The sequence below is a fragment of the Siniperca chuatsi genome, linkage group LG5, assembly GCF_020085105.1.
Source record: "Siniperca chuatsi isolate FFG_IHB_CAS linkage group LG5, ASM2008510v1, whole genome shotgun sequence".
Taxonomy (NCBI): domain Eukaryota; kingdom Metazoa; phylum Chordata; class Actinopteri; order Centrarchiformes; family Sinipercidae; genus Siniperca; species Siniperca chuatsi.
The window spans coordinates 17,633,363-17,657,949 of record NC_058046.1 but is presented as its reverse complement, the minus strand read 5'-3'; the positions used below and the strand labels follow the sequence as shown (position 1 = coordinate 17,657,949).

At 43.5% G+C, this 24,587-nt stretch overlaps 1 protein-coding gene across 1 annotated transcript in view; it reads right to left on the bottom strand.

The window, feature by feature from the left end:
• Window positions 1-3,190: 3,190 nt before the first annotated feature.
• setbp1 (SET binding protein 1) overlaps window positions 3,191-24,587 on the bottom strand; it is a 35,073-nt gene continuing 13,676 nt past the window's right edge. Inside the window, exons 3-7 of the mRNA XM_044196773.1 lie at window positions 16,247-16,650; window positions 13,869-15,809; window positions 13,519-13,726; window positions 12,344-13,403; window positions 3,191-8,049 (exon numbers count right to left, since the gene is read on the bottom strand). Coding sequence (XP_044052708.1) covers window positions 7,544-8,049; window positions 12,344-13,403; window positions 13,519-13,726; window positions 13,869-15,809; window positions 16,247-16,650 — 4,119 coding nt within the window. The 3' untranslated portion in view covers window positions 3,191-7,543. The remainder of the gene's footprint in view (window positions 8,050-12,343; window positions 13,404-13,518; window positions 13,727-13,868; window positions 15,810-16,246; window positions 16,651-24,587) is intronic.

Here is a 24,587-nt window from a genome sequence, read left to right as displayed (position 1 = left end):
AGGGTAGAATGGCTGGGCTTTGAAATTGGCATAGAGATGGAGATGAATTGCCAAAGGTCAACACAAAACAATTGTGATAGTTTACAGCTATGTCAGACAGTTGTGCTGCAGATGTTGGTATAACAAGAGTTAAAGTATTTTGTCAGTAAAACTGCACAGAGATCAACAGCAAAGCAGGCTCAGATTTTTTTCCACAAACTTGCCCTTTTGTCATCCAGAATGTTCTACCAGCACATATGCTGTGGTCAAATGCTGATTTATGCAGGTTTGATGAAGTGGGCAGAATTCGGGAGGAAGAATCAACAATTTGAGAGTATAATCACCAAAGCCCACTCCATCTTTGATACACTTCAAAGCTCCTTCAAAGCCCCTCCCACCAAACAAAGCTCACACTTGTGGCTGGCAGCTATGTTCAGTTGGCCATTGTTGGGCCATCGTTGGGTTGTTGTTGGAATGTGGTTGAATGTCTGTGCCCGATCGTTCCCCTTAGTTTTTGCAGTGTGTCCAGTCCTGCTACTCTTATCTGGGGTTGTTTGACCAATTTGGGCCACCTAATCCTCTCTACAGAGACTGACAACACCAGTAAAGCAAAGCAAAACTTTACTGTGTTACTTATAGCGTTTTATCAGACATACAGACTTACATCTGTTCTCAGTTCACATTTTAAGTATAATGCGAGAACACATTTACAGTGTCAGGAAAATTATTAGCATTGTCAAGTTTGTGTCATTTGTCTTTCAGCAAATTTTGGGGTGACTGAGTTACATTTTTCTCATACAGGCACAGACTGTCAGCTTGCATCAACTATAGTCTTTGCGGTCTGTTCAATTGGAACCTTTAATAGGAGATATGACAGGAGATGGAACTTATTTTATTATCTTTTTTTATTCATCTTCACTTTTCTCAGCAAAGAAGCATTCTGGCATAGTTTGCAAAGCAACACAGCCTTTAATGGGACATCAGAAGATCACACAGGTGAGTGTCTCCAACACACTGCTGATACAACCACAAAATAACAAAATCAACAAAGAGTGAAACTTCATCACAGTTTTATCGCATTCAAGTAACTTTTTTTTCAGTGACTCACTGGTACATACCCATACACAAATAGTTCCTGTAAAGCAGGAGACAAACCACCTGTAAAACCTCTCAAGCGACTCAACATTTTGTCAGTATGGAAACAATACTTACCCTACATAGTGTTTGTAGGGGTTATTTATTCCCTTTATAAGGAAATGTACACATCATAGTCTCCAAACAATCAATCTAAGTCAACAGAACTCAGCACATTAACGTTTCCATAATAAATTCAGAAGAGTTCAATGGGCAATCTACAAGCAGTGATAGTTATGCCTTTTGGTCCTGCAGTTGACACTTCAAACATGTCATCATCAGGTGTACAAGGGCTACGTAGAGCACAAGAATTGTGACTGGTCAACTTGGACCATGCGTATTTTTTAGATGCACACACTGTCAGGTTCCCTCAACACTAAATCCTACATTCCCAGGGAGGCTGGTCCACAGAGGATTGGCGGAAAGATCCTCCCAAATGTTTGGATCATTTTCCTTAAAAAGAAAGTTGTTTAAGTTTGGGAACAGTAAACCTACAGGCCCCAGCAGAAAACCACAATTTATAATCCCTGTCCTCCTCCTACACTTTCTAAGCACAAACTTCCACCACTACATTTCCATTACAGTCTGTATCTCCAGATACCATATCGTAACACTGATCCAATTCTGCAAATATGTTTTTCTTCTACTATGCTCTTCTATAATTGTACTAGAATCCTCTGCCAAGCACAGATGTCACAGAAGATAAGATTTATAAGATTTCATAATATTGTTATATAAAGCTGAAAAGTGTTGGAGGGGTTTTGCATGCTTGTGGAGCAACAAGAAAAGAAGGCAAAACAATACCTGGGACAGTTAAAATTCAGTGCATTTTCCAAGGCTTTCTTTTGTCCAACATGGGGGCTCCACCTACTGACCAGGTGGAATATATTCTACCTTTATATTGCCATGAATAGTGCCATAGTTATAGTTTTAGTGAAAATGTTTAAATATACACCTGCTGTTTATGTTTCACATATCTTTTAATTTCAGGAAAATTCCACTGTTTATAACTGATCCAGACTCCCTTTTTGAGTTAAATAATGTCACTGGAATTATGGTGTGCTCACTCCAGCTGTGGATCTTTCAGTCATCACCACCTTTCATCTCATTAATGATGGTGCTGTATATGTTTCTATGCAATCATTGTACCTGGAGCTTGTGTAGTGAACAACACTATCTCCGAGGAAACTACATATGACACTAAACCTGGTGAGAAAATCCACACATTGCACATCACATTGATGATGCTGTTGTTCCCTTTTAAGTGTAGCTCTGGCTCAACAGCACATCCTTCATGCAGGATGTGTTTTGTTGTGCTGTTTCATCGTGATCACAGCCCTGGTGATCTATCTCATCCTCTCTCTTGTGCTAGAGGTGGAGTGGGGCCATGTGGGCTCATTTACAAGCATCAGTAGAGAGTGATTTGGGTGCAGCCCCACTGCAGCCCTGACTTCCATCAGAGGAGGGATTTTTTTCAGCATAACACAGGTGGTGCCAACGGTTCCATCAGCACCACTAGATACACTGAGACACATTTGGGCAGCTCACCCTGCAACCATGGTAACAGACGAATTTTACTACTTGGCAGCAGCCAATAGCGGGGCACTTCCCACTCAGCTCTGTCCAATAACAGAGCAGCCTGCAGCCCAGCCCACCTAGAACTAACACTGATGGGCTAGAGCAGGCAGGATTTAGAGATGTAGGCTTGGCTAATGAACAAGTACAAGAGTAAGAGTGTGTAGGTATGTGTGAGTGTGAGGCTGTAGCATAATCTGATGAAAGGAATCCCTCTCTTTTAACTGCAACACGCAAACACATTGTGGGGTAGTACTCATTCTCTGAGACCATCTGACTTTCAGCATCAACAGTGCAGCAAACCCTCCTGTCATCTCGCTCCCACACATTCACATGCATGCTCCGCCACACTCACACACACACACACACACACACACACACACACTAAGTCTCAACTATTATCACAAAATAACTTTCCAGCCTTATCTCGCATGTGACAAAGCAGTTTTTAGGAGACCAGAATATCAAATCTTATCCAGAAAGAAGAAAATACATGCCATCATCAGATGTCAATAAAGTCATTTATTATTTCACACAATGGATAACATGAACAACTTCAACTGTAGTTCTTCTTAATAAGTGCTCAATGCTGCCAGCCAACAGAAGGGTAGCAAAAGAATGAGCTTTTCTTTCTGAGGAAAGAGAAATAAAAAAACAAAAACAAAAAAATGAACCTACAAGATCATGAAAGATAAACATGACCAAAAGCATGCCAGCAGACATGGATATACATATATATTGCATGTATATATGTGCTTAAGACATATATCTGTATGCCAGCAAATGCAAATACAAAATATATGTGTACATTTACACATACATACTGTGAAGGATATATGCATATGCATGCGCATCTAGTATTTACTCTATATGTCAAATATTTGCAGTTTTTAATATTCATACAATGTACAAAAATGCTTCATGAATTAAAAAATTCATTACAAAAAGAAACATATCAAACAATGTACAAGTCTTGCTCCAAATTCAATTGAAATTCATCTTTCGGCTTGTCTAAAATATTTATGCATACAATCAAGTTGAGCATGCAAATAAAGGAAAACCACTCTAGAAAAAGGTTCAAATACACTATGTATACAAACTAAAATATGCCCACACTGTTAGAAGAGCTCACTTTGTGCTCTAAAGAAGTACATTTATTGGTTTTCTCAATGCATCATCTGCACTTTCAGCTTTGAACAACATTATAGCTTAGAACTGTAACGTATGCTGTGAGGATGACTACATGTACATTTATGAGGCTCTGTCTCACGTGACCCCTCACTCCATGTGTAGGACACTCATCACAGCATGCTACAAATGGAGTGGTGGGTGATCAAAATTTAGGTGCCATTATATCCCATCCTAGTTGCTGTAGTGAACTGGTAAGTGTGGACTACAGTAAATACACCCTAACCACTGATTTAAGGTCAAACACTGCTGCACTGACCTTGATGCTAGGACCAAAGACAAGGTAAACGATCCTTACATCAGTGGTTAGGGGCCTCCTGTAGCCACTGGTCCAGATTGGCTGCTAAATACAATACAACAACAGTGACCTTGAACCCTATTCACAGCCACATCTCCTCTGCAGTCTCTATGTAGAGTGAAAGCTCTGGATTAGGACAATACTTGTCAGTGTTAGAAGGCACCGGAGCATTGGCTGGTAGGAGAGACAGACAGGACAGACAACACCTGGGATCTTTAACTCTTACATCAGAGACCGCTGACTGACCATAGTATGGAGGAGTAAGCTGCCAAGCGTGTAGTCTCTACACTTTACGGACCACATATCTAGACCTCATCTTCACCACAACAGACTGCAGACCCAACGAAAGTTATCTAGCAAAGCAAGGTTAAGCACACTAATGTTAGGACGAGTGTATTTTTGGCTATTTCCTCTGAGAACTTCCCCCACACACAACCCTCTTGCTTACTCTTCATGCTACTGCTGTGCCCCAACTGGCTGCAGGCAAAATAGCTGCAAGTCAGTAGGGATTCCTATTTTTGGTCAAGTACACTACAGTGGGGCTTGTATCCTCCAAGAATTTTTAAAGGTGTGATAAGGCAATTATTTTAGCATTCTGTGTAATTTAACGGACTGGAACGATGACTGTCAATGTACAGCAGAATTTGTCGAATAGGAAAATCAATTAGGGTAGTAACTTCTGTATGTTTTCTTGGGTCTTGAGCAGTCTTAATAGAGAGAGAAGGTCTACTGTGGTTTTAGGAGACAGTCCCAGCATAGCCGAGCCCAACCGGTATCCATGCAGGATGGACATACTAACACTATTTACAACAAACACTTCAATACTGTAGTTTTACATCTGGTTAAGGCTGTACTGCATAGAGCTGCAGTAACTATAGTTTTCATGAAATGATAGTCACTTTCTGCACAACTTATTACAAATTATTACTGGTATTATTCACAATTCTTGTTACATGAATTCATTTTATTCAGTAAATAAGACCACTTATTTGTCTTTGTCGATGGGTGGACCCAGAACAGAAATTCCTTTTAAGGTCATTGCCAGGCATGGCCTGATGCATAGCAAACAACAATGTATGAGAACGTGGTTTCCATGACAACCTCCTCTGTTCCTCATTTGCAAAGTACATAACCTATTATATGTCGTAATTAACTGGTTAAATACTGGGCAAAGTGAATGATCTTCAATTATATCTAGGACATTGAGTACAATCAATATCTCTGGATAGAAACACATCTGATACAGTGGAGCCTTCTGTTCCAACCACTGCTGTAAAGCAGTATGTAGGTCAGTACATGATGTTTATTTAATACAGCAATATCATATTATATTCATCAGTCCAGCCCTTCTAGTTCATCATCTGTTATGATGATATGGGTCAGAAAACTAGGAGGAAGCTAGGAGACAGACTCAGTGCCTGGTGACAGAGGATGCTGACTATGGAAGCTGTGAAGGGACACAGGCAATGTCAGGGTTCTGATGACTGAGACGCATGCGTCATATGCACAATCATAAATATTTTCGGTCAATTTCTGGGGCACTCTTTGCCACTTGATATTTCTCAGGTCAAATGTAATTGGTGAGAGAAAGAAACATAAGGCACAAGTTGAACTGCTGCAACTGAGAATCCCACCCAACCCAAAGAAGACAGAATCTCCTGAAACAAAAGTTGCCAAAGAAACATTGATCCATTGCTTATATTCTGAAATACTTATTTGAGAAAATACCAACCACTACCCAAAGCCACATATACTGTAGACAGAGTTTAACAAAGGCTTAACATATTGACACAAAAATATTCAAGATGGCTACATTCTAGAGTGCACATAGGAATGCTTTACATTGGTGCCAACATGATGGAGAGTTTGTCAAACTCTGATTTAGATTATTTTAAATAATACATCCTTACACTGAATACTGAGACTTTGGTTCTAAATCTAAATACTGGATTTACTTTCAAAAAATCATGGTAAGTAGAAAGACTGGGATTAGCTTTTCAAAACACTGACTGTGAGCCCTCTTCAGCTGAACTGTCCAATCACGATTCAGGCTTGGGCTTCGGTTTGACGCTTTTGGCTGCGCAGCCTGCATATACAAATTGATTAAAATTATGCATGCTCTCTGGAATGGATATCCACACCATCGAAGGCCAAAACATAAGGCTGGAACAAGCATGTAAGTGCTGCATTTGATTGATGCAAGTGTATGGTTCTTCATAGTGCATTAAACCAATTTTAAGGTTTACCAAAAACACACCTGATATTCCTCCTGTATGCAATGCCCCCTGGATATAAACACAATAATGAGTGTATGAATGAATATATGTGGTTCTTTCTGTCTGAAAACAAACTTGTCTTGAGTCCCACCCATGTCTGTTTTTGGTTATAAAACAATACATAACTTTCATTGTCTATGGTACAACAATTCTATTTGATATACTGTATGCCAGTACATGTCTATGAGCTGGTTTCTCATTGTACAAGGCAGGCAACAGTGGACTTTGTTTCTATTTACAGTCTGGGACACTCTCATCCACCATATTGCCTTTATGTCACTGCTCAGGACATGCCTGAGCAGGGAGGGAGAAATAAATGAGACAGAGGGTAGGTTGAGGAAGCAATGGGAGATGTAAAACATGATTAAGAGTAGATGAGAGGATAAAGGGAGAGGAAGTTGAGCGGCAGGCACCAGGGAGGGCTAAAGAAGTGTGTTGAGCAGGGAGGGGGACCAGGGGTGAGGAGCTGCCAGCAAGTATCGGTTATTCCTCGGAGAGAGCAAGAAAACAAGGAAGGTAAAGATGGGGGTGGGAGCAAAGAACAGGGATAAGTAATAGGGTAAGGTGGCTTAATTACTGCTGTATCATCCCACATGTCTTTGACAAGCTTCCTCAGAAAGGCAAAAATAAGCAGAGCTGCACAGTTTAATATTAACCATTCCCCCTCCCCTTGCTGGTAAATATATGGCTAAAGCCACATTCAGATACAGTATCATAAAGTACCATACACATCACTGTATCAGATACATAAAGAATCACATAATGTCCTACACTATCATAAGTACCACACACTTTTATATCATCAGATTCAGTATCAAATAGTACCATTTAGTGCCATTGTATGAAGGTCCAATGAATCCTTGAAAGGCTCATGTCTGGTTGGATTTAGCAAAGAGAGGGATGGCACCAGAAGTGTACCCTTCTCTTGCTCCTCCACTGACCAACTGTAGTCCTCACAAATCAGAGAGGAGAAACAAGTCAAAGTGCACCAAGGAGTCCCAGAATTAAGGGCACTGCATCTGATAGGCTTAAAACAGCACTGACTCCAATAACTGCTTTCTGTTCGGTTACGGAGTTGCTCTCTCCTGCAGGTCTATTGACTGGAAGGAGCCCATAACTCGTCCCTGTTGTGGCCCCTGCCTCTGCGTTTCCCCCCTTTGGCCAGTGGAGGCACAGATCGCGCTTGATGCACCACGGTCTCAATTGTTGCTGAGATGGAATCGTGATTTGAGAACTCCAGGGGATCGGGGGTCAAGATTGGCCTGAGGCTCTGCCTACCTGGCAGGTCATCACACCTCTCCAGGATAGGCATCCCCAGAGTCCTCCCATCACCTCTCCTACTGGCCAACAAGTCCAAACCCCGACCATCAGCCCGATCTTCCTCCCTCCTGTTGGTCGGCTCTGATTCCTCTATGGGTTGTTTTCGGGGCCGCCCAGGCCGTCTTTTGATGACATTGTTTCCTGTTTTGGCTTGTCGCTGCAGGCGCTTGGCACGGAGGATCTTCTGCACATGGTCAAAGTTCAAAGAATGCATCCTCCTCACGTCCTTCTGGATCTGTTCCACCTCGCGTCGCTTATACCTCCGCTTACTGGGAACACCTGGGAGAGGAGAGAGTGAGCATGAGTGAGGTGAGACGTCACAAGGTAAATAAATAGAGCAAGGTCTATAAAGACAAAGGAGTTTTCATGCTAGCATGTCAGTCAAAATTAGCAGCCTTGGAGAGGCCAGGAAAGACATCATGCCAATTTCACTCATGGAGAGAATGTCTTTTTTTTGCTTCAAGAGCTTCCTGCTAATTTTGACATATTCATGTAAGCCTTTCAAAGCCCAGCTGAGCCAGGAGAGCAGATCCTATCCTGTAATTGTCTACTAGAGAGCAGAGAGGAGAGGGGAGAGGAGGAGATCCCATTCTGCTAGCAGGAAACCCACAGAAATGTCTCCTTCAACCATTTAATATGTCGCTACACAATAACAACCCTGTGCATCTGGAGCACAGGCTGCCAAAAAGCCAAACGCACACACAAATACAAACACACATATCGACACATTTATCTACATGCACATACTCACACTGACACAAATACAAAAACACATATGCATACACGCACAGGCCCAACATGCACAAATAATGAATTCAGCAGTTCAGAATGGCTGAGCAGAAGAAACTGGAGCCATATTGTTTCCTTCACACTGGTGAACTGGGCAGTGTGCCCTTTACACACTGTTCTATCCTTTCTCTTTCCCCCTTTCCCTTTCCCTTTCCCCATCACTCTCATTCTCTTTTCCACTCTACTCGTCATGGGCAGCAATATACTACACTCTAATTTTCAATTAAACTGGTAACACTGCACCATTTCATTTCCGTCTCTATTTCAGAAACCGCTTCCTGGTCTTGGTCCGTCTCTGTCATTCTTTTTGTTTCCCATCTCTGTCCCATTTCTTAGCTCCCCCCTCCTCTCTGCCTGGGCACTGTTCCCGAGTGAGCCACAGCCAAAATGGAGGAAAAGCACAATCAGCCACCAGTCCCCAAGCAGTATGCATACAACATGTTTGGTCTCTTTTTCTTGAGCTTTTACTCCTATTCCTAGATTCCTGTACCATCTTTCTTCTTTTCCTCCAGAATCCTGCTGGTACAATGTAGCAGGTTTCTGCAGTGCTCTAACACATGTATTGCAGGGTGATGTTTAAAAAGTGATGCACGACACAGTGAGAATATTTCTATTTATTTCATAAAACTTCTTGCATCTTGGGTTAGGATAACTTCTGTGTTTTAAATGCGCAGTGTGTAGGATTTAGTGGCATCTAGCAGTGAAATAGGCGATTGCAACCATTTGAATACCGCTTGCCTCAACCTCCCTTTCCAAACGTGTAGGAGAAACTACGGTGGCTACGAAACTTGCAAAAATCCAAATGGCCCTATCTAGAGCCAGTGATTGGTTTGTCCGTTCTGGGCTACTGTATAAAAATAGCGGTGCAAAATGGTGACCTCCGTGGAAGGGGACCCGCTCCCTATGTAGATAAAAACAGCTTATTCTAAGGTAATGAAAACACAACAATTCTTATTTTCAGGTGATTATACACTAATGAAAACATACTTATAAATATTATATTCCATTTCTGCCAATGGCTCCTCCTAAATGTTACACACTGGACCTTTAAAGCTTCGTAGAGCTTCAATGAAGTGTTGCAAAAAGTAGATACAGAATATATATGTGATACTGTCAAACAATGTTTTTTTTAACATTTAAAAGACAACAAATGGTAATGTTAAAGGGAGTTTAAGAATGTAGAGCTCCAAGGTGTTTGCTAATGAACTAAGAGTAAGGGAAGATAAAGAGAGGCCCGAACACCCTCCATTTAAAACTCAGCGGAACATCTCACTCTATTGTTGCTTAAGAATTCAGGGCAGACAGTGAAATTAGTCTAATGTGGAAAGCACTAAGTAGCAGTAGTTTATGAGCTACACAGAAGTGTGCACACACTCAGCTCTCTCTCTCTCTCTCTCACACACACACACACACACACACACACACACTACAAAGTAGCAGAAATTTATGAGCTGCATACACGGAGCATAAAACCAGTGACCTTCAGCAGTGTGAGGGGCCGTATAGCACTGAGGACCTGTTTCTCTGTGGAATAAGAAGTCACTACTACACAGAGATACATGCTCACTTATCTACTGCCCCTGCAGTGGCTGAGACCAGGTTTCAGACAGGTGGTCCTTCATGTATATTATTTTGTGAGAGTGTTTGTCTGCATGAAAGTGCATGCATGTGTTTGAACAAGTCATGTGACAAAGACAATTATTCCAACTAATTCAGTAGAAGATGACCTGTTTTTATGCAAATATGCATGTGAGAAATTGGTGTCAGCTGCTGCAGTGAGACCTGCTGATTAGTGAAGAAATGCACACACAAGCACAGACACATACATACATGCATAAAAAAATAAAAATGTTTAAATCACTACAAACTAGTTCTATTAAGGAATAATTTACAAACTCACAGTTGTATGCTCAGATAATAATATGAATTTTGCATCTATATCAGCTTGTGGTTGGGGATCTGTGTGTGTATATATGTGTGTATCAAAGTGGGTCTATGTATATGCATGTGTACATGTATGGTTGTGCGGCATGCGTGCGTATACACACGCGCCTGTGTTTTAATTGGGCTAAAGCTGTGAAGTGAAGCAGTAAGTCATGCTAGAGGAGGGGCAGGGGGAATGGGGAAAAGAGAGGGTAATGGGGAATGAGGGGAGGGGAGACAAGGGAAAAAGCAGAAAGAGAAAGGGAAGAACGAAAGAGTGATAGAAGGGGGAGGGGAGGGGGGAGGAAGAGGGGGGAGGAACAAGGGAAGTCTGTGTATGTATGTGGGGATTGTGGGAGGGAGGCAAAAAAGGAAAGCAAGGACAAGAACTGCAGAAGCAGCACAAGGGGAAAAGGGAAGGACATGGAAGGCAGAGGCATAACACTGGAAGGATAACGGGGAAGGCTGTGTGTATATGAGTCATCCGCCCTGGATCCCCTGGGGTGGGGGGTGTATTCTAACTGAGCCCCTGGCTTCTCCTCCCCGCCACTGGACTAGGCCCCAGTCATTAAACCCCTGGCTGCCAGCCAGCTCTTTTAACACAGGCAAGGGCCTTTTACAGCGTGTCTGTAGAAAATAAATCACACTGTGTGAATAATATATCTCTGGCAAAGGCATTGGCAGAAGAGGAGGAAAGGAGGGGAGGAAGGAGAGATTGGTGAATTATAGTCGTCTCCATCCATGCATTACGTTCTCTCTATCCCCAGCCAGATGTGCTCAAAAACAGCAGAATACAGAATGTACCAAAATATACACCTTAGTTTGGTAGTGAGAATTTGGGGCTACCCTGCCTCTCTGTCTGCTTTAAGTCCTGATAATGCCGTACATAGCATATTTATTAATAGAAATCACCTTGACAAGTATGCTGCCATCTACATTTAAAATGGAGAAAACCCTGTTAACTCTGACTAAATATGTGATTAAGTCTCTACAACAGCAAATAAGACCATTATCACTAGGGAACAGAATAATATATCAGACACCAATTATTTTTGCATGCATGCTCCTGATTTAGCTATATTAACATTTCTGCAACCATGGCAGGTTAAGATTATACATAACTGGTTTGTAACACCATGATGCTACACAGTAAAGCACAAACGTAGCATCTTCTGCTTTACTGTACAGTATGCACATCCAGTGCTCCCTGATGTGAAGGAACACTGGATGTGGACACAGCCACCCTTGTCCAACATCATGGTAAACTCATTGGCTAAATCTGTGGTCACACAGGTGACTAAAAAGAAAGCCAAATTTTTAAAACCCTACCTACTGTATGTTCAGCTTTCAACTGTTTTTTTTAATCTGCTGTGTACAGTAGAAGTCACAGTCAGTTGTAGTTTTGTTTAACTAATACATTCCTGTTCCTTCTTTTTCTCTAACAGATAGTTATGATCTGCTCTCCTTTGCCTTGCAATCGGATCTGTAATGAAGTCCACTGCTGTGTTAAGCTACTGTTAATGTCAGCTAAACACTTCCTACTGATGCTTTATATCAGAAGCCTTGCACAGGTTAACCATGGATGGTTTTTATTGTGAGGTAGCTACAGGAGGTCTAGTCATAAGTGAACTGGTTAGAAAAAGACAAGCAAGCAACAGGCAGTTATTGCAGTTTGGGCTAACCTCAAACCTCCAACACATCATCAAAGTAAGCAATGCATTTTACCATGCCACCCCTGTCAAATGAAGACATATTCCTGCTGTCATGGGTTCTGATCATGGCAAAAGGACAGTGCAATCCCTTGTAAATACACAGTGTAGTTTAAAAATGAACAGGTAATCCTAATGTAAGTGGTTCTTACCAGTAAGGGAGGGACTCGAGCACTTGTTCATCTGTCCTGGCTCCTGCCTGGCAGTTTGGAATGACATTAAGCCCTGATCTCCAAACACAGTGAGCCTCGTCTTCCTGCTCCTCCCACCACACTCGTCCTCCCGTGACCCCAAAAAGAGGTCAGTAGCTGACTCTGACCGCTGTGATTGGCTACTGTAGCTGCTCATGAAGCTGTTTATTGGCTGTCGAGTCTGACGGGAGTGAAACTGGCTGTCAGCAATAGAGTGTGTGGACAGCTGGTCCGACTCAAACATCCCTAAGCTGGATCCCAGGCTTGAGCCTCTACCACTACCCCTCTGCTTCTCCAGATGCTTTGAAGAGCCCTGACAGTCCCTCCTGTCACTCAGCATGCTGAGACGTGCATTGGTCTTAGCTCCACTGAAGAGCCCACCTAACTCCTGCCGGTCTCGCAGTGAAAGGAGGGGTTCGTCCTTGTGCTTATGTTTGTGCTTGTGCTTCCTCTTATGGAGGCGAACCCCTGCAAGACCACCTGCACTGCCACTGCCCAGGGATCCCAGGCCCTCTCCTCTTACAGAGGGCCCCTGGAGTGGGCCACTGGCACTGCGAAGCTTGGCCCCTGGCTGGAGCTTTGAGTGTCCACTGGAATGGAAAGCCTTGGGAGGGGGGACAGCAGGCCTCATGAAGGGAGATGGAGGTGCAGGTCCTAGAGAGTGATGGGGCAGGTAAAATGGGGGAGCAGGGGGAAAGTAGCCAAGACTCAGAGGAGGTGCGTAAGGCATCGCATACGGTGCTGCATAGTAATTTCCCCCAGCTAGTGGATAACCATATCCTTGAACAAAAGGCAGCTTCGATGTGATTGGCTCGCTGGCTTTGGCTGGACGGCCACGTCTCCTCTTAGCCTTCAGATCGGCACTCCTGCGGAGGTACGAGCTGGAGTCACAGGGGTAGGAGTCGTAGGTAACAGGGTAGTAATGATGGAAATTGAGGCGGAAAATGGAGGGATATGGTTGCTGGGGGTAGCAGGTGTATCGTCTGTGAGACACTCGTAGCTGCTGGAGCTTTAACACAACCTACAGGAAGGTTGAAAAGAGGAAACATTTAGGAAAACACACCATATACTATGCACTTGCACATTACAGTGCTTGGTCAAAGATTATACACAGAGTTCATTGTAGTATTTCTAACCTCCTCCAGTTCAGAGAGAAAATGAAGATGATCTCGGCTCTGTAGGCACTTCCTCTTCCGCCGATGATGTTTTTGCTTCTTTTCCTGCTGTGACAGGAAGTTGTCAACAGCAGTTACTTGCCGTTCACAGCGTGTTCTGCTTCCCCTGTTGGATGCTTCCAGAGCTGCTGCCTCTGCAGCCTCAAACCCACATAGATCAAATGAGTACCTGTATGAACACAACATAAAATATAAAATGACATTAAAACCACCACCTTTATGAGTACATTTCAGTCTGAAATATAAAACAACAAAAGCCTATAAATCAAGGTTCAAGAAAGGTGAAGAAGTGAAGTAACAGTGTACTGCACCTGCGTCGAGAGGCGGGGCCTTTCTCAGTTTGATCTGAGGTGCTGTTGTTGTCTGTCCCAATCCCACTGTCACTGGGAATAGTCTCCTCACTGTGGGACTCGCTGATGGGGGACAGGGTCACCTCCTTTACCGATGCCCCCTCTGACAGGTGGGAAGGTGAATTAGCCAGAAGGCGTGGAGGAGACAGTTTCCATCCCCCAGAGAGGAAGCCCCTGCCTGGTGGCTTAGAAGGCAGGGCTGAGATGGGCTGCAAACTGGGCATAGTGGCATCAGAGTGGCTGGCTCTTATGGATGGAGCACTGGAGCTGGGAGACAAGGTGGTGGAAGGCACTGCAGGGCTCTCATAGAGACTGGATGCAGAGACAGACAAGGGGGGCTTGTCCCTAGTGGTTTTGGGAGGGTTGGGGCCTTGGGTTTCTGCCCTGGGTTTACGCCCTCTCTTCTTACCAATGTAGATGGTTCCTCTCTTGCTGACATTTATCTGTTTTCCCAGCCGAGCCTCAATGGTTGATGCCATGGCACTCATAGCTGAGGTAACAGGGGCAGAAGATGACTTCAGAGCCAGCGTGCCGTTCTGACTGGAACCTGAGAGGATCTCATTCAGGATGCTCTGCATTTTCCCAAGCTTCATCTTATTCACTGGCCTGGAATGGCCCCTGCCACGCTTTAGTTTCAGACTGTTAGAATTGGCGCTGGTGGTCGTGGAGGCCATTTGCACTAATGTGTTTAGTGTGTGTGTCTTCCTCCTACGGTTTAGCCCTGCATAGGTTTCCTGTGCCAGTGGGCTTGGAGGTGAGGTGGAGGTGCCCTCATGGATGGTTTCCACTGTTAGGAGTGGCTGTTTCTTGGGGCGTCCTCGTTTCCTCTTAATGGGTGTGTGGACGGTCAGGCTGTCAGTGTTTGTGTAGAGGGGGCTAGAGGGGGTGATGGGGAAGGCTGAGGGTGGGTCAGCTAAGGTCAAGGGGCTACCCCGGTTGTCTCTATGGGGTGACGTGAGGCTGGCATGGCTTTTAGCTTTCAGGTAGGACCATCTGTCCTTGGCCTTGGTTGGTCTGGAACTGGCTGTGGAGCTGGTGCTGTGGCTGGGGCTAGGACTCAGGGCCGCCCTGGGTCTAGGGCTAGGACCAGGGCTAATGTTAGCCCTGGGTTTAGGGCTGGGGCTAGGACTGATACTACCCCTGGGGCTGGGGCTTGGGCTAGGGAGTCTGGGGTTTGTGTTAAGACTGGGTTTGTTGATGTGATTATGAGTAGGCTCTCTGTGTTTCAGGGTGTCTGTGCTGATCCTAGGACGACCCACAGGGTTCTTTTTCATTCTATTTGCACTCAAAGCTGACTCTGGGTCAGACCCGCTTGTAACTGTCTCTCCTCTTTCTGCCCTGTCTACCCTCTCTCCTTTTTCTCTTTTATCGCCTTTATCTGCTCTCTCTGCTTTTTCTATCCTCTCTCTACTGACATCAGCCAGACTTGTGAGTCGAGAATCATTTTTGTGAGTGTCCATCTTATGTGCTACTTTGGGTTCTGGGGGCCCAGGCTGGTGCTTCTCTGCAGTGTCAGAGTCCTGCCGTTGCTGTGATTGCTCCTCTAAAGAAAATGACTCATCAAAAGAAGGCCTCCTCCGCCTCTTTCTTCCTTTACCTTCCTCTGTCAGCATGGGCATCCCTCTGTCTTCTTCATCTCCTCTCCTCCCAGCAATTGCTCGCTCTCTTTCCTCTTTTCTCCTTTCCTCTCTTTCTTCATGAAACCGCTCAGCTGTCTCCTCTTGCCTGTACTTTTGCCTCTCCTCTGAATTACTTGGGCTATCCGATCCTTTCTCTGGTTGTCTTCCCCAAGGTGTATCAGCACTGTGGGGATTACAGAGCATCCTCTGGGAGTCCTTCCTGCCGTACTTCCTCTTGATGTTCCCAAAGAGCTGTTCACTGACCTCTTGCAAACCCCTCCCCCTGGAGAGATATATACAGAGAAAAAATTGTGGAATGGAAGAAGAGGGGAAGAATGTTTTGTATTTCACCAATATGATAACATCAACACCAGTATGAACATTAACTATTTTTGTGTGTCATCATACATAGGGGTGAGCATCACCAGAGGACCAGAGGTGTTCTGCAATATACAGTATTGTAATTTATTACCTTATTTGAATCATAACTGTTTTGAAGTTTTCACTTTATCTGACTTTAAAATTTCTTTACTGTAGCAAATTATATTGTCAAATTAAAAAAAATTAAACACTGACATAAAAATACATAATATTAATACACAAAATATCACAATACAACATTGTATCGACGTTCTCCCAGTGCATAGTGTACAGTATTTTTGTTGTAGTGATCATGTTTGGCTCATGATAAGATCCGCCACACAGGAAAATGAACCATACCTGCTTAGAGAGGTCAGGTTGAGAATACTGGCATCGGTAACCACTGGCAACTGCAGGTCTGGGGTCAGGGATCTCTGAGGTGAGGGGCTTTGTGTTGCAGTTCGTGAGAAAGGTTGGGTTGGATCTAGCAAAGAGCTCCTACTGGCTCCTGCTGGCTCAGAATCTGCAGGATTGGCCGGGGATGCAGAAGATGCTGTAGACGTGATCCAATCTGGATTGATTTGGTGTGCATGACTGTGTTGGAACTGCTGCGTGAGGGTGTGCTGTGTTTGCTGTGTGTGTGAGAGTGCGTGTGCAGGAAGGAGGGAGCTGCGAAGCTGGTGTTTGGGCAGAGTGTGATCTCCCAGTAGTTGCAGCAGGCCTCCGTCTCTCTGCTCAGGCATTCTGAACTGGCGTTCGTATGTCTGGGGACGACAGAAAAGAGAAACAAAGTCTGGTTACTACATACAAAGTGCAATCACAAGACAGCTTTATATAGCTGCAGGGCTAGTCAAATGATATGATTATGACAATGTGATCATAAAACTATGACTACTATATTTCCTGTCTTCATAACATCAGCCTATCTTTACAGAGATAATCCATATTTAGCACAGCATCCAGTTTCTTTTGGTCAGCATATATCAAATCAGTGATTTGTTGTGCTCTGATATGACATTTTTGTCTTTTCACAGCAGGACTGAGGCTTTTAATACATCTTGTGTGCATGAGCAAACAGTGTGGCACAAAACAAAAGGCTTGTTTACAGAGCAATTAAATTCCTGTGGCAAGGATGTTGCATGCTGTGAGAGCTGGGGGGATGGCGTTGGGGGTGTCTGACTGCAGACAGTATTAAACACAATAGGCTATCTCAGCTGTGTCCCTGACTACCCTGGACCCAGAATTATTTACAATATGTTATCTTTATTTTGTTGACAACTCTCCTGCATTGTTCACAACTGTAACTTACTGTCATACTGTCAACTCCTGGAGTGCTTATACAATATATGTCCTGAAACTATGGCACCATTTATCTACATTTTTTCAGTGAAGGGCCACAAATCTGAGGTCAACCTTAACTCAGAACCCAGTTTACATTTGTCCATGTAAAAGTGATATACAAAATCTTGATATATTGTATTAGACAACATAACCCTGCTTAATGTATCACTGCTGCATAATCAGCGTACTGCTGGAAGATGAGAAATAGAGTAGCGGATGGCCTTTGCGGTTTAGCCTGTTATTAACAGATCCAGTATGATGCAACAAGAACAAGCTGCAGGGAGATGTAACCTAACCACAGGTCATACTGCTGCCTCTCAGCTTATACACACAGACGTGCAAGCACACACGTACACACATTCATACAGTAGATGTACACATTTCAAAGGCTTTATGAAATACCACCTTCACCCATAGTAGCACAAAATGCTAATGTATGGATACCGCCAGGCAACCGATTTTAGTTTAGATGGATCAGCACTATGCCAGATGATTAGCACCTGCTCTTTGCAGATACACACACTTATACACACACAATAATGAAATATTTGATGTACGTAGTTCTTATCACAGTGCACATATTTGCAAGAACAAGCGCTTCATCTCTTCTATCTTTCACTCTACCAATGTCCCGTTCTGCCTCCATTTCATCTCCTCTATCCGTACTCTATCACTATCCAACCTTTTTCTTCCTCTTTCTCTTTCTGCTGCCCCATCAGTAGTCAGGCAGTAACATTCATTTTGTACTTGCACACTGGCTACAGAAGCTGTTTATCAGCCAGATGCAAGCTGCACACACTTAGAAGTGCAAAAACACATGCTGAGTAACACAACACTCAACACATAGATGAGAACACACACTGCACACACGCAAGCAAACATTGAGTTCAGCGTAAATGATTAACGATACCTGAAAATGCATGTGCTTATATGCACATGCACACTATCATTCATCTCCTGAACACACTGCTATAGTATCCTTTCAGCTCTGAGATGTATGTGTATGTACATTAGTGTGAATGTGTGTCGGTGCACGGTGACACTGGAGAAGTGACACTGTGAGTCCACAGAGGGATAAGATGACAGACACCTGATACACACATGCTTTCTCATTTAACCTGCCCTAGAATACCTGCTGTTTCAGGTTAAAGGAGGGCACACACAAAAAGACAGACAGGGAGATGGAGGTGGTTAGAGTGAGACAGACAGACATAAACACACACACACACACACATATAAAATGTATCCTCACCACTAACCACAAAGAAACCACAGAGAGATAATAAAGAGATTAGGCATGGACACCTTTCCTACTAGAGATAAGAGAGCAAAAGACAAGAAAAAAACAGAAATAGAGATCCCCCAGCTTTCTGGTTGTGGTTGGATTATTGGCATGAGTTCAGCTTTTTGTTCGTCGTTTCCGCCCTTCTACCACCTTCTCCTCCCACTCCCCTCCTCTCTGCCTCTTACACTCCATGAAGCATTTCCAGGGAAAATACACTCACTGTCTGATATTCATACAAGCTTATATAAATAGCGGTCATATGGATCGAGGTATTCCAATGGTAGTTAACACAGTGTGAAAAGAACTTATTGTTCTTGCCTTTTCCAGATGGGATCAACCTTGGTCACTCATAAAAAGTTGACAGGTTTTCATATAATAATTACTCAACATTTTGATAGGTACCTTGCACTTTTCTCTATTGCATGTTTTGCATTGGCCTTTTATCACTGTATTCGAGGTCCTGTTGTCCTTATCATGTACTGTAAAACTCAGTACTCAAGTCTCTGCTCGGCTGCACCAATGCCACAGAAAAACATTGCTGTACTTAATCAATTGATTCTGATATTTCTCTGATCTACATACACTGCTCTGCTCTTGTCATGTGCTGTGGGAACAGACTGTCTCCCTGTGCTACTGCTGGGCTGCAGCAGGGGGCAGCGGTCAGGAAATCTGCACTATCATGGACTCTGACCCTCTGGAGCAACCCACAAACACAAGAGCTGTGAGGCTTCAACCTTTTCCACACTGTGCTTCTACAAGTCCCCTCTGATCAAATTTAGATAAGGAGAAAGGCCAACACAAAACAGACCCAAAGCATGTTTAGACCTCAACCCATTTGATGCACTCTCCCTCCCTCAAGGCTCTCAGGGCTGTGTTTAGGGGTTAAGAGTCACACTGCACAGCTAGGTCAACAACCATTTCTAGGATGTCTTCCTCTGGGTGAGCACTGTAACAACATAAATTGGTCTCAGTCAGTCACACAAAGGCTCTCCAACACCCGAATGCAGGCAGATATGGAGCTGCACATTCCTTTCCACTGGTGATGTAACCATCAGATAAGGTCAGAGCACAGTGGAGGAGGTCATGGATAATATGTGACTAAGTGCTTCAATCACCCAACTGAAAGGCACTTTGCAAATGAGTCAGCATATATTTTCTGACAAATATGTGTGTCTCAATGTAACATTCACACTCAGGCTGTTTAAGAGGAGATCTGGATGTAAAAAGTTTTACTCCTCTCTCTTCCAGTTTGACGTTGAGGGGAGGTATGTGACGGCGCCTCCTGTTCTTTCCTCTCCTGCAGCCTCTCGTTTTCCACTGTTGAATAAACTGAAACTCAGAGTGGAACTTCTCCCTCACACACACATATACACATACAGGGCACCCTGGCTGCACTATTATACTGGGAAAGAACATCCTAAACAGGCACACCCAAATCTCACAACCCAGCACACATATACACACATACACACTAGCAAACATATACACAAAATCCATGCATGCAAACATAGACACACACAAACACGCTGCCCTTCAAATAGTTTTTCACAGCCTTTTATTTGGCTGCACGCCCAGTGGTTAGAGTGTTTCATTTTTCCCTGTGTATGGAACTGGGCAGCTGTCCAGACAGACACACAAAGAGAAAAAGAGAGAGAGGCACACAGGAGAGAGAGAGGGAGAAATGGGGGGGTTACTGAGAGCGGCATAGAGGGAGGGAAGAAGAGGACCAGCAGAAAAACATGAAGAGAGGTGCCTAGACCCGTTAACAACTACTTTCCTCCAAAACCTTATGATTGATATGATCCTCTGTTTTTCACTCTCTCTCTCCTTGTTTCACACTCACTCACACTCTCTCCTTGGCTTTGACACCATGCTGTCTCCCTCTGCCCCTGTGGCATTGTGCACTGCCCCCTCCTCATCTCATCCCTCCTTTTCTTCTTCTTTTCTCTTCTCTGGAGCTGACCATTCTCCCCCTGTGGGAACTACCCCCCCTCTCCCTTCTCTCCAGCTCCATTCAGAGCACTGCTTTGCTGTGATCTGTGTTTCTGACAGCTCTGCACACAGACACACACACACACACACACACACAGACACACACATCTCCTCTGCAAACAAACACCATGAATACTAACACGGCTTTGTGTCCACAGCACTTAAAACAGGGTAGAAGGAGAGGGAGGGAGGGAAGAGGGGGGTGCAGAGAAAAGGAGGGAAAAGCGATGGAGGAGAAAAGAGGCACTGTGTTGATCTTGTGGCCACTCTCACAGACACCCCCCCACCCCCTCACCCCCCCACCCCCCACCACCACCACCACCACCACCTCCCTCATCCCTGTTTCCCGTTCTCTCGTTTTTCCCACCAGTTCTCCCGGGAATAAAGACTTCCATTCATGCGCCTGAGGAGACCCACAGCAGGGGAGAGAAAAGAGGGAGGAGAAGGGGGAGGAAAGAGGAGGGGGTGTCAAGGTGGGACAGTTTGTGGATCACTGGGATCAGGCCCACTGCCTAAAATTGTGTGTGTATGTGTGTGTCTGTATGTCTATTTTCACTCAGCGTGCGCTGCCTGAGCCAGTGCTTCACTATCTCAGATCTGGTGGCATCTGTGCCAGCCAAAGCATCTTCTGAGAAAGTGGGGTGGGAAAGTTTGGAAATTGGGCTTTACTTCCACTCTCTTCCACTCTTGGACTAATGCTGCAATTCCAAAACTATGTGTTCAGCCTACAGCCACAGTTTAGCAAAAAAGGGCTTGATTATTCAGGCCAAAAACTCTTCTCTCTCTTCTACATGTTGTTATGCACCCTCCCTGCTGGGCATGATCAAGCATTTGATCTACAGTACATTTGTCCTTTAGCTAGCTGTAAAGCAGAAGCCAGATTTAATGCACAGCAGTAGGTCTCAAGTAAAATGTTCCCTCCTACGTCCACAGCAGTAATCCTTCAGATTGGAGTGCTCCTAAAGATAGCAGCGAAACGCCCAAGAGTCTCCTTGTCACACTCTCTTCAGACACGCTCAGACATAGAGGACTCAATCTGAACAAAAGCCTGTGATTGGCTGAACTGAAGCATGTTATTACGGTGCAATTGGAGGTTTTCACCCACTCAGCAATGACAGACACATTTACATGCTACACAAAGTATACATCTAATCCCCGCTATTAGCATTAATGGTGTGTGTGTGTGCAAGCATATGTGTGTCCTATTTGTGAATAGCGTGCTAAAAACCACATTAGAAGAGTTTTTTCATAGTGATTATTACAGCGATTATGTACCAATTGTTCCTTTCATGGACGTGGCCAAACCTCCAGTGACAGCATTATGCATTTCAGTCAGCGCACATGCTCAGCACAAAGAAAATGTACACAAATATAGAGACTGGCTACACACACACTCTCTCTCTCTCTACATGAAAGCATAAGAACAAGTCTAATACTTGTTGCAGTGCTTCGTGAATAGACAGAATGCTGCTCAATCAATGCTTCTACTGGTAAGTAAGAAGTAAATTACACACCCATACATACACGTGCTCAAAACCAAAGGAACGTGTTGTTCACCATACTCTGTGCACCATATGACCCAATCATACCACTTCTGTACAACAGGAAACAATTAACAGCCAATAAGCAGCTCTAAATCCTAAGGGATGACTTCCTGTGTAGAATGATGGGTAATTCAAGACAGAAGCTGTGCTGAGATTAAACACTTCCTCTCTGGCAAACGGTGGTGTGTAACAGCAAAGCCTCACTCACTGATTAAAAAAATAATGCACTCTAATGCATTGTCTATTTACTGAGGCAATACACAACAAGAAATGACCACATCACCTGTATGTTTCTATACACATTTGGGAGATAAAAACTTGATGATGCCTTATTTTCTATTAAAAATTTAAATTACTTTTTTTATTTTCCAATTTAATAAAGCAAAGGAAAGGAAACACATTAGCAAATCGTCAGAGAATTAAGTTTAATTAGGCTAACTTTTGTTTTTGTATTTGATAGTTTTTTTGGCTTTATCAGTGATGTTGATAGGTTTTCAATGTAGTGAGTCCCCACAGGTGGTCATTTGAGTGTGTCCCAGAATGGGTCCCGAATAAAATTTATGTTTTTTGACAAATTGTAGTGTTAAACTCGTGTTTGATGTTATATGGTTAGAATTATGGTTATTCATGTATGTTGAAAATGTATCTGAAAATAAATAAAATCAAAATCCCGAATCTGTAAATATACTGCAGACACAAGCAGCTGACAGAAAGAGGAGGTCATATTATACAGAGAAATATTAGCTTTTTCTGGGTGAATAAATGTTAAAAAGGGAAGCTAAAGTGCAACGAGAATGCTGAGCTTTCAAGTTTCATCAGGAGTCATAACACCATCAAGCACATCATGTTTAATTAGGAAAGCAGTTTAAAAACACGCACACAAAGGGCAACCATTTACTGCATACTGCCGTTAGAAACATAGTACAATTAGTTGATTGCCTGATCAGCCACCGTCAGTAATCAATACAAACACACATTATAAGCCTGTAAACCATTAATCAAATCAATAACTGACCACAGTCAACGTCAGTTTTAGCAATTACCTAGTGTTTCTGTAGTGGTGACAAAACATTAAATTATATAGGCTACATACAGTATTAGCCGTTTGAATAAAATTGAAGCTTCCTGCGTGCTCCGGGGAAAATATTACACCAAACTCCCTTTAAGAAATATTACATATTAAAAATTCCTTAAATGTCCGCAAAAACACATAGCAAAAATACCAAACATGCTCTGTATTCAGCTTTACAAACTTGGGGATTTATGCTTTTCTCAATTTTATTAATTAAAATTGAATATCTTTGGACTCTTGGTTGGACAAAAAAAGCAATTTGAAGCATTAGGAAATTGTGATTCATTTGTGCAATTAATTATATAATCATAATATTAATCAATAATGAAAATAACCACTATTTGCAGCACTACTTGAGAACAAATTGTTTTGCAGCAAGTGATGCTTACAAACAGTTGCTGACAGACAAATTACTATGTCTTGAAGAATGACTCTAGAGTCTGCACTTCAAGTTTAAAACTTGTAAAGTAACACTTTCATTGTTTAGTCTACATATTTCTGTGAATATCTCAAGTCCTCAGATGATCCCCAGCTTGCAAGAGAGAGAGAGCGAGTTAGAGAGCTACTGTAATGACATCCTCAGTGACAGGGAGAATGGGCAAAGTGAGACACAATAGTCTTAACCAATCAGACTGCCCGCCTCCCCTCAGGCCCCCTTGCACTAACAATAATGCCTTTGTATGAGGCTGCACTCCACTCGCGCGTTCACATATACACATACACATAAAGACCAAAGCATGGCATCCGACAGTTTCTCAGACAGTCACAAAGAGAGGTGGAAGAAGCAATGCACCACATCTAGAACTGCATCAGTGCAAACAAATCTATGCTAGAATTATAGTGTGTGTATTTTAGCTAAGAACCTGGCACTGTGTCTATGTGTCTGTGTGTTTCCTTCCAGGCCTGGGCACATGACTGCAGCTGCCCCCTCACTCCCTTGTCTAAACCAGCACCCCTCCTTGTTGTAGGTGAGAGGTCACACGGAGTGGCATTCCTCTCAGTCTGAGAGCGAGCGAGCATTACACTGAGCAGAGGGGGCACAGAGGGAGAGAGAGAGAGAGAGAGAGAGACTGAGCAGGGCAGAAAACACAAGGGGGCAAAAATGCAACAGAGCAAGGCAGGTAAAAGATGAGGAATGCAGGGCATTAGGGAGTGTGTATGTGTGTGCATGTGAGCATATGTGTGTGTGTGTGTGTTGAAATGGACCACTAAACAGTAGACCCGTGTGGCTCTTCCCTGCTTCATAAACACAGCTGTTTGTTTAGTCTGAGCCGCCCCAAGGGACAGACACACAGACAGAAGGACAGACAGACACATTTATATCATTTATTCATGTCCTCATCCATTCTTAAGAGACAACTAGCATAAATAAACAGCAGCACTACAGACGGATTATTTTACAAAGCCTGGTACAAAGACATGAAAAGCAGCAGAGAACTGGGCAGAATGACAAACACAAACACACAA